Genomic DNA, 10,007 nt, shown 5'->3' on the forward strand with positions numbered 1-10,007 from the left:
GAATCCCGCAAATCGGAGCGGATTTTTCTTTCCGGCCGATCAACCGTTGCGGGTTTCCTTGCACCTTCGAAGTTTAATGACCTCAACGTTTATCTAGAGTTCGCCTTAGTTTTTCCACCATCATCACCCTCCCTCCCTCACCACGAAGAACAACACAGACGCGTACTACATGCTCGAAAAAAAAAAACTGCTTTATTTCCTCCACACTTACAGCAACCACACTCTTGCCAGAAACTGAAAACATCCCGAAACGTTCTTCAAACGGCACAAAACACCGCACAGCACACACCAAAAACTTCACCTAAACCAGCACCAGCAGGCATCCAAACTGCTGCCGAAGTGGTACACCGGCCGGTTGCAGCTACTCGCCTCCGTTCTGCCCATGAGATGCACACCTGAGAAAGCAGACGCCTCATCCGCCTACTTACCCACTGCACAAATTCTCGACCTGGCAAAGGCACCCGCAACAGGACAGCAACAGCAAAACGCCGCCAACTCCCATCCGCAACTGCTCCCTCTTGCCAAGCGCAGCACAGCAGGTCTCGAACACCACAGGAACACCAGCTTTTAGGTTTTTAACATTGCCCATCCCCATTACCAATAAAACTTTTTTATAATTTTGTTCGTGCTCTGCAGCACCTTCAATAGCCAATCCTTGAGCCCAAAGTGAAAATGCTTAAAACGGTATATAAAAATTTGTTCCCCCATACTGGGGCTTCTCCCCTAATGATTTGCACAGCAAAGCATTACATTCAGCATTCTTGCTCCCTCGTGGAATACATGCCCCACATTTAAGCTCCCCCCCCCCCCCGTAAAAAAAAACAAAAAAAAAACGACATGTAAAAGGTGCTTAACCCATATAACACCCCACCAAGCATTACGCCCCCTCCCCCGAAAAGTTTTTTTGCCCCAAACTTACACCCCAAAGTTGCCGCGTACTCCCCCCCCCCAGACCAGACCAATCTGCACCCCATCCAAGTTTTACGTTCCCCCCCGTAGAGCAGCTGAAAGAAACACAAGTGGGATGGGAGGGGCCAGCATCCCCCCCAACAGCAACAAGGGCTGCAACAGGAACGCCGGCCTGCAACAGCACAGCATCGCTCCGGCACAGCGGCTCTCGAACCACACGGCTTACAACACGCTCTCGATCGCACATCAGCGCCTGCGGGCCAGGGCACAAAACACACACACCCACCAGGTCAGATAGTGATACACAAAAAGTAACTTCTACACACTCAAGTGACCAGCTGTCAAATATCAGCTGGGGTGCATAATTGTAGTGGCGACGCAGACTTTGTGACGGCGACGTGCAAAATCGTCGATCTACCAGCAACGACGACAACAGAAAGAAGCTACGAATATCGGGTGCTGCTGCTTTAGCCCCAATGTGCAGAATGCACATAGGGTAGCTCTGGACTTCTGGCAAGTGATATTGTGCAGCGTATGTGGCACAATTATTTTTTAAATCGGCGTCATCAATACAGGTGACCTTGACAGAGCATTCTCATCAAACAGTTTCGAAAACAATCACGATACACCGCAAATGTTCTGTTGGCGGAGGACCCAAACTCGCCGATCACAAAATCTGCGTGCCACCGTCAGTGCAACACTTCCAAGGTGCATACGATGACTGACACGAGCAATGTCAAGATTTAATCTTTTTTTTTTTTAAAAAAGGAAGCGCAGCACTCGAGATACACGTAACGTTAGGTATGGGAAGAAAGTTCCGATGAGCACACTAGAACATGAAAAAGGCGAACAAAGGGAGATTATAGGAGGAAGCCACTAATGCTAATAAACAAAAACGAAAAGGGGGTACCGACTTGCCACTGAGTTTTTTTAGGGTACACAATGATGGCTTAACATTAATCGAAAATGAATGATACTGGGGAGTCAGCTAATGTTTTACAAGAAAAGCCCCTGGAATACTAACAAGGCTCGTCGTACGCGTCCAAAGAAAAAAATCAAAATAAAAATTAAAAAAAAAATCATGTGAAGCTTTACAAAACACCAACGTTATCTACCTCGATTGGCCCCTGCAAGTGACGGCGGTGTCGGCTAATCGGAAACTCGCAAGGGTCCTTCACGTGTCCATTTGCTGGTTCGAGTCCCGTGACGGAGACTTGGACACCGAGCGCTCCTCCCGCGCGGGGCTGCTGTCCCCGCCACCTCCGCTCTGACCAGACTCCCTGGCGGGAGACTTGAGCTCTGACTGTTCCTCTGCAGCTTCTTCCACAGCCTCCGCCTCATCCGCTATGCTCCCGGGCCTCTCTTCTTCCTCCTCCTCCTCCTCTTTTCGATGAGGGCTACGTGACCTGGACCTGCTCTCAGACTTGCTTCGCTTGGGCTCTCCGTTTGACCGGCTCTTTTCCCTGCTCCCACTCTTCCTGCTTCGGCTACGACTGCGGCCTTTCCGTTCCCCGCTGTGCGAACGGCTCTTGCTCTTCTTGCTGCGACTTCCAGACCTGCTCTTCTGGCGGCTCTGGCTGCGGGATCGGCTCTTGCTCTTGTGGTGGCTCCTGGACCTGCTGCGACGGTTGCTGCGGCTACGAGAACGGCTCTTGCTCTTTCGCTTCCCTTGGGACCTGCTTCGGCTCCTTTTGTGGCTGCGGCTGCGACTACGGCGGCGACCACGGCTGCGGGACCTTGACCTATCAATGAATATCAATATGAAAAACCAATCAATGAACATGAACAAAGTCAAACACTTCCATCTGCTGATAAATATAATTCAACGGTATCAGCATAAGGCAGAGCGCATGCAGCACAACCGAATGAAACACCGAAAAGCTAAAAACCGAAAGTAAAAAAACAAACAAAAAAACATGCGATTATGAGCAGACGATTTGAATACCTAGATTTCGAGCGGTGACGCTTGTCCTTTGACCGGCTCCTCGAGCGGCGCCTTGAGCGTGAACGGGACCGAGTACGGCTTCTCCTGGTTAATAATCAAAAATAATAATTAGGAACGCAATTAAAAATGAATGCGCAAATCGTCTGTAACTGCTGCAAAGTTTATTTCCTGGTAGCGACATCCCGTGGCGCTGCGGCGCAACTTTACCTCCCTCGAACCCTCCTCTTTGTGTATGAACTTGCCAAGTTCGTACGTTTTAAACGCACACACGCAGGATATGAAAAAAACACACTCACCTAGAACGCCGTCTGCTGCGGCTCCTGGATCGGGAACGAGACCGTCTAGAGGATCCGCCATATCTCCCGCCGCTTCGTGAGGAGCGATAAGGATCGGTAGGCCTACCGTAGCGCGCCATTTGCACACGCAGTTCTCGTCCATCCAGAATATATCCGTCCAAGGCATCCATGGCATCTTCGCCGTCCCTCTTGTCGTAGAATCGCACAAATGCAAAGCCTCGGCTGTCCCGCGTGTACGGATGACGTGGAATGTACACGTCTCCGACGTCCCCATACTTTTCGAACACGCGTTTGAGATCTTCCGGCGTTGTTCTGTATGTCAAGTTGTCGACTTTCAGAGAAGTCATACCGTCGACGCTCGGTGGTCCACGCCCGTAGCTCATCTTGAAGCCGACTTGGTGCTCAAGTCAGACGATTTTCGTAGATTTCTTCGAGTAAACTTGGTTGAAACGCAGGCAGCAAGGAGCATCAAGTATGGCGCCTGAAAATTAACTGAAGCCGCCTGGCGCCCCGCGCCGCCGCTACATCATTGGCCATGAAGATAGCAGCTTCTAGGGGATTAGTTTCGTATGTCGTGTTATTTATTTTCCTCCAAACTTTTTACAGGAGTTTAAAGTTTTACTGTCACATCTAGTCGAATTAACATACATTCTGTTAAAATTTAGTGAAAGAAACACACGAATGAAAGAATACGTTCGAACTAGAACGTTGGACATGAAGAACATGTGAAAGCATGTACATGTAGTAGCCTGTGATCCTACGTCGACCGACGTCAACCGCGGGGAACCTCAGAAGTCAGAATTTTTCTCGTATCAAAATCTCGTGACAGCGAGTTGTTTGCTTCACACGTGGTTCTCCCGTGAGGTAAGACAAGACTAAGCGAGGCATGCGCATTTTTAAGCAATAGTAATGTTGTCGAAGAATCGCATAAAGACGGATGCGTTCATTTTGTGAAATTAGAACACGTCCAAGCTGTTTCTCAACTTTTGTCACCCAAATACGTCTGTATCACTTAGCTACCCTATTGAGCCTTCACTGCTGATTAAAACAGAACACTAGGTTCATGCAGAAGAGTAGATGCATGTTCAAAGTATCATTGACGTCTATCAATAATGTTCAAGTATCTATCACTTATCATCGACATGCAAAAACTACAGCCAATATTCCAAGCAACTCCAACACCTTTATTGTCATGTATTTCTTCCCACAGCCAATACACACACACTTGTTTTACGCAAGTCTGACTCAGCTCTTTAAATATGTCCCATAACTTAGTTCTCCCAGATTATCATCATCATGCCATCGCGTGCCGAATGCCTCGTCGTGCCTTACTCGGCCATTGCTGCAATGTGCCTTAGCCGTGGGTTGGGCATTCGTGGAAACCTTCCCTGGCGTTTGAAGAAAGAGATGGCGTATTTTTCTCGCATCACCACCACCACCAGCGCCCCCGGCAAGATAAATGGCGTCATCATGGGTCGCAAGACGTGGGATTCCATTCCACCAAAGTACCGCCCCCTTGCGGATCGTCTCAACGTCGTGGTCAGCCGGACCCTTTCCAAAGTCCCCGAAGGGCATCACGTCGTTCAGAGCCTGCCCGAGGCCACCAGCCTTCTGCAGAAAATGGTACAGTCTTGAGAATCTTGTTGAAAACGTTGCACCCTATTGCACTATTGCATCTTGTTGAATCATTGCACTCTATTGCACTATTGCATCTTGTTGAATCATTGCACCCTAATTGCTCCCCCAAATTTGTGAAAGCCTTCTAGGCCAAAAAAGGTCAGACCTTACTCTGTTACTTTAGGTTGAAACCTCTTTACAGTGTCATTTCATCATTTTACCACAATGTAGAAACAGTAACAAAAAGGGGTTTTCATTGCAAGTAATTAGAACTCACATTCTAATTGGAGCTAATTAATTAAACTAGAAAACATAACTAGGAAAGTCACGGAGATGCTTCAAAAGAAAACTTAGACAACTCGTAGCATACCACAAAATGCCCGAGTGTGAGCACACGTAAAATACAGCGTAACACAGATGACACAACGCTAGACTGCCATTGACCGCGTCCAACATTTCTTCCGCAGGCTGCGGAGGGAAAAGTCGACAAGATTTTCGTAATCGGGGGAGAACAGCTGTACAAGCTGGCCGTCGCGGATCCACTGTGCACGAGGCTCTACGTGACGGAGATCGACGCCGACTTCGAATGCGACGTCTTCTTCCCCGCCATCGACCACTCCGTATTTCATGAAGTGCAGGACGATCAGGTACCGCAGGAAGAGCAGACCGAGAACGGCCTCACCTTCAGATACAAGGTGTACGAACGACAGGACAACTAGGTTCCTCACCGCAACACACGAGCGACAGCGACCGAACGAAGTTACGTACTATCCGATCGACTTGCACACATACCTGTTATCAGCATTCCATTTATAGACTACTTGACTACTCAAGACTACAAACATATAAGTGTTAGCTCACGAACCTGCCCAGGTTGTACAACTGTTAAGGTGCCGCCATTTTGATGCATGTTATGTCTGCTGGCATTTTGATGACTTCTATTTTTATACTAGCTGGCTTTTTTGACACCCTCTTCAAGTCCTGCTGTACACGAGGGCAATAAAAAAGTCTGAACAAGAGTTGCATGTGATGTGTCGTGCGAAATAGCACCGTTCCAAGTACTCTCACCTTTTTTGCATCATTGTCACATAGTACTCCCAAGAAACTCTGAAAACACACTTTCCAAATTCAGCCAACAATACAGGCACGCTGAGGAGAACGCTGAGCTCTGCACACTCGGCACAGCCGCTCAGGATCTCGTGCTCAGCTAAAAAGCGAGAAGCACTTTTTTGTTTTCCAATCCCATATTGCCTGCCTCTACCCTATTTTATGGCTCCTGAAATAAAACTGAGTTTATGTCCCCCCCTCCCAATAAAAAACATAAAACCAAAGAACACAGGTGCCCAGCTACGGTGTGTTACAACCTGAAAAACTCACACGTTCAAGTGAATTGTCAGCTTCTTATTTCGAGTAATGCAACTTCCGCAGATCTGTCGTAGATAAACACGTCTTCTCGTGGAGGCGACATGGACCGTCTCCGCAGCTGTGACTTGTCTGAGATGTAGACGGCAAAATGTCAATTTTTGTCAGAAGTGCAAGAAGATGCAGAACGCGTTGGTTTACTTAAAACACGTTGAGCAAACGCAAGGGAGATACGGCACTAGCAACTTGGTTTATTGGACAAGCAGCACAGGCAGCAGAGTGTCAAAAACCACGCTCATTCATCTCTTCCAGGATAGTGAGTCCACAACGTCCTAGTTGTCGTAATATGCGATTCCTATGGAAGGTCGCGTCAGTGTGATCCACCAGGGGCGCTGCAGTTCGGATTACGGGGCCTCTATCGTGATTGGGCGGTTGAAATTTGAATGGCAGAGCATGTCATAGCAGACAATCATGGTGGTACAACTCCCGTCAAAGTGTGTAGAATCATAGTGATTGCATAACTTTTACAGGAACACAACCCTCCCCCGTAAAATACACTCTGGTTGTACAAAAATCGAAAGGTATACAAGGTATCCAATCCTAAAAATCTAGGAATAGCAATCAAACAAGCAAAGGCTGATGGTCAGTGCTACTGCTAGCCTCCAAATTGAAGCGCTAGGGAGAAGTGCAGATGACATGGTTGCTAAACTCTAGTAGGCCGCGTGCGTCAAAGGTCAGCGAACCTAGAGTTTCTAGCTAGAGATCTGCCAGGTTGGTCGCGTCTTTTGTTTGTAAAAAAAATATTAAAGAAACAACGCTGCTAGTGAACACTGTCAGTGTCTCTTTCGCGTTTGCTCATCGTGTCTTAATTTCTGTTGAGCACAATTTAAAAATGGAGAACTTACCTAAATGTTCCAGAAAGATGTTGTATGTCTTGGGGTTACGTATGGTTGAAGCGATGTATGCCACGCTGCTCGTAGTTAACAACTTTTTCAATGTCGCCACCAGAGGTGGAACAATACGTACGTCGTAGACCAAATCTGAAAATGGACGCCTGTTGTTTCAGTGACTCAACATCAACGTACATCCTGTCGACCGAGTAGTATACAATGGCTCTGAACAACAGGGTCGGAGTCAGTGGCGGATCCAGGGGGGGAGGGGGGGCGATCGGATCGGGATATCCCTCTCTCCCCTCTCCCACTACCCGCACCGACAAAGAAACCCCCACCCCCAAACCGAGGGTCTGGATCCGCCCCTGGTCAGAGTGAACAGTTTAGGGTTTAGGTTCACGGTAGGAACTTTATAATCGTTCCGTCTCAGTGGGAAACTGAAAATATAACTCTTTTGATAGTTAAATTGTAACTTCAAGATAATTTTCCCTACTAAATAACAACACAAGCTGTAAGAGCGTACCACTGCCCAGAATAACATCTGCGGTAGTTCTGGGCTTCCAGGCATCACAACTTGCAACTTCCTCCCAATCGAGGGCTTCGATTTGGATGGGAACATTTTCTTGCAGTCGATTTATGTCCACGTTCTTCCTAACAGCGTCGAGGACGGCTTCGTGAACATCGGTAAAGGTGTAAGATTTCGGAGAGCAGCATTTGCAGATCGTTAGCCCCATGAAGCCGACCCCACAGCCCAGTTCCAGGAGTCGTCTGCAAAGACAGATGCTGTTCTCACACATACACCAGTTATCTCTGTGTAATTAAATAACTTCATGTGTACTAAATGGTACAGTGCTGGACAAAAGTTTACGGAACGCGCGAGCGGCGTATTTTCTCTGGGCAGAGACACCCTAGCGGCGAGCGGAAGCGGGCGAGTCCACTCGTTCAGAGGGATGGAAGAGTGCGCTTGTGGCGACCCACCGTGGTAGTAGTGGTAACTTTGCTTTTGAGTGTAACGGACGCCAAAATGGCTTCGTTTTCGGTCTGTTGCACCGAGCGCGAGTGGAAGTCTCTCCGCTATCGGAGAGATAACAGGGCGCTAAGATGAATTCAGGTAACAACGGGCTGCAGTGCCTAGCTTTTTTTCTTTTTTTACGCCTCAGCGTAATGCAGCTGACATGGCCTGCGCAGAGCCCGGACTTAAACATCACCGAAAACATCTGGGGCATCCTGAAGAATAGGATGAACAAGAGACAGACGCCTACAAGGAGCAAGGACGCACTCTGGGAATTCATAAAAGCAGAGTGGTCCTTGCTACGTGAAGACGTGGACCTTGTCCGTCGGCTATACGCTTCCCTTCCTGTGCGTATGGCTTCAGTTATTGCTGCGAAAAGGGGGCCGACAAAGTATCGAGACAGTATCGTCTCCCCCTGCCTCTTTTTTTTGTCTGTGTGTTCAAGGGTACTCGCTCTTTTCTTCTGTTTTTGTGTAATAAAAAAAGAAAAAAGCTAGGCACTGCCAGCCCGTTGTCACCTCAAATCATCTTAGCGCCCTGTTATCTCTCCAATAGCGGAGAGACTTCCTTCCCGCGATAGCCACTCGCGCTCGGTGCAGTAGACCAAAAACGAAATCATTTTGGCGTTCGTTACACTCAAAAGCAAAGTTACCACTACTACCACGGTGGGTCGCCACAAGCGCACTCTTCCATCTCTATGAACGAGTGGACCCGCCCGCTTCCGCTCGCCGCTAGGGTGTCTCTGCCCAGACAAAATACGCCGCTCGTGCGTTCCGTAAACTTTTGTCCAGCACTGTACATATATTTCTAGAAACGTCATTAGGCTTCAAACACTTACTTGCCATCGAGTAGCTGCTTGTTCGCCAAGCACCATTCAGAAAAGTATTTTGCTGCCTTAGAAAACAAAGGAAGGTCCAGATTTTTTTTTTTTTTTTCTTATTTAATCTTAATATTTACTTAACTTACCGGCCATGTTGTCAGTCCCGTCGTTCCGTTCAAGACCAATGCTTTGGATTCTATCACTGTGACATATGAGAAATCATCCTAATGGAAAAGTAGGGCGCAGATTAACCAATCGGCATTATCAATCAGAAATCGTGCGAGGGGAACATACCATTAAGTAGGTGATGTACCGAAGTTTCGTGTTATCATCGTCCACAGCTGAAATTAAGTCTGTGTATAGGGCATAAATGTCCTCGATCACTTCGGCACCACGCGACTCCAGCTAAAACATGTGAAGTACATACAACGTAACTGTGTGATATATGCATAACGTGAACTACTTGCCATTGCAATTAAGGCCTTCAAGAAAGATCTGCGATAACCCGATGCTTGTGGAAAGTTTTTCGAAACGTCGTGCAACACTGTCCTCGTCAGGATATTTTTCTGAAACTCGTCATCTAACATGCTGTTCGGAAGGGCTTCCTGCGATAAACACACGATATTGGGAAAGAAGGACGGGTGCAATATGAACATTATAGTGAAAAGGCATGTTCAGTACACGACTCGCTATACTGAGATACAGTAAAGTAATAATCTGCAAAGTAATCTGTAATAAATTAGGTCGTCGTGTCGTGGTACTCACAAGACAGCTCACAGCATCGCGAGTACTCGTACAGGCTAGAAACCTTTTGGACAAAGAAGACAACGTTTTGTGTTGTCTCATATTTGTAGCACAACGCTAAATTGGCTCTGAGCTTTATGAAACAACTTGCAGAAGGCTACTGATGAAGCTGACACACTAAAAACGTCGAGACAGCGATCAACACAGGACCTCTACCACGTGGATGCAGCGTGGATGCAGTATGCAGCGACAGAGGTGCCCCCTTTTTTGTCGTCTGCTAAAACTGAAACCGAAAGCGCTTTCGTTCTGCGGCTTTGTTTACACTTGATCTGATTGTTTGATATGGTTTGTTTGGTTTTGTGAAGAGGATAAAGCGATAACGAAGAAGCAAAAATACTTTGCGTGGTGCGCG

General features: G+C 47.5%; 3 protein-coding genes across 6 annotated transcripts; 1 reads left to right on the forward strand and 2 right to left on the reverse strand.

Annotated features, from left to right (window-relative positions):
- Positions 1-1,631: 1,631 nt before the first annotated feature.
- Positions 1,632-3,684, reverse strand: LOC135391928 (serine/arginine-rich splicing factor 2-like). 2 transcript variants are annotated; one of them, XM_064622498.1, is made up of 3 exons: positions 3,151-3,684; positions 2,855-2,938; positions 1,632-2,651 (listed from the first exon to the last, which is right to left on the reverse strand). In XM_064622498.1, the coding sequence occupies exons 1-3, from the start codon at positions 3,531-3,533 to the stop codon at positions 2,084-2,086; spliced, it is 1,035 nt and encodes a 344-aa protein (XP_064478568.1). In that variant the 5' UTR covers positions 3,534-3,684; the 3' UTR covers positions 1,632-2,083. The 2 variants fall into 2 exon arrangements, with proteins under 2 accessions (XP_064478568.1, XP_064478569.1); XM_064622499.1 differs by lacking the exon at positions 2,855-2,938.
- A 52-nt stretch (positions 3,685-3,736) lies between these two features.
- Positions 3,737-5,786, forward strand: LOC135391931 (dihydrofolate reductase-like). Of its 2 annotated transcripts, none has more exons than XM_064622503.1 (3): positions 3,737-4,014; positions 4,435-4,773; positions 5,235-5,786. In XM_064622503.1, exons 2-3 carry the CDS (start codon positions 4,447-4,449, stop codon positions 5,484-5,486), a joined length of 579 nt encoding a protein of 192 aa, XP_064478573.1. In that variant the 5' UTR covers positions 3,737-4,014; positions 4,435-4,446; the 3' UTR covers positions 5,487-5,786. The 2 variants fall into 2 exon arrangements, with proteins under 2 accessions (XP_064478573.1, XP_064478572.1); XM_064622502.1 differs by having other exon boundaries at positions 3,738-4,014; positions 4,426-4,773.
- On the reverse strand, positions 4,314-9,860 carry LOC135391929 (protein-lysine N-methyltransferase EEF2KMT-like). 2 transcript variants are annotated; one of them, XM_064622500.1, is made up of 9 exons: positions 9,617-9,860; positions 9,319-9,456; positions 9,146-9,256; positions 8,998-9,075; positions 8,870-8,925; positions 7,543-7,787; positions 7,035-7,169; positions 6,145-6,261; positions 4,314-4,761 (listed from the first exon to the last, which is right to left on the reverse strand). In XM_064622500.1, the coding sequence occupies exons 1-8, from the start codon at positions 9,695-9,697 to the stop codon at positions 6,161-6,163; spliced, it is 945 nt and encodes a 314-aa protein (XP_064478570.1). In that variant the 5' UTR covers positions 9,698-9,860; the 3' UTR covers positions 4,314-4,761; positions 6,145-6,160. The 2 variants fall into 2 exon arrangements, with proteins under 2 accessions (XP_064478570.1, XP_064478571.1); XM_064622501.1 differs by having other exon boundaries at positions 4,314-5,874.
- Positions 9,861-10,007: the final 147 nt, after the last annotated feature.

Source organism: Ornithodoros turicata, chromosome 4, assembly GCF_037126465.1.
Source record: "Ornithodoros turicata isolate Travis chromosome 4, ASM3712646v1, whole genome shotgun sequence".
Taxonomy (NCBI): Eukaryota; Metazoa; Arthropoda; class Arachnida; order Ixodida; family Argasidae; genus Ornithodoros; species Ornithodoros turicata.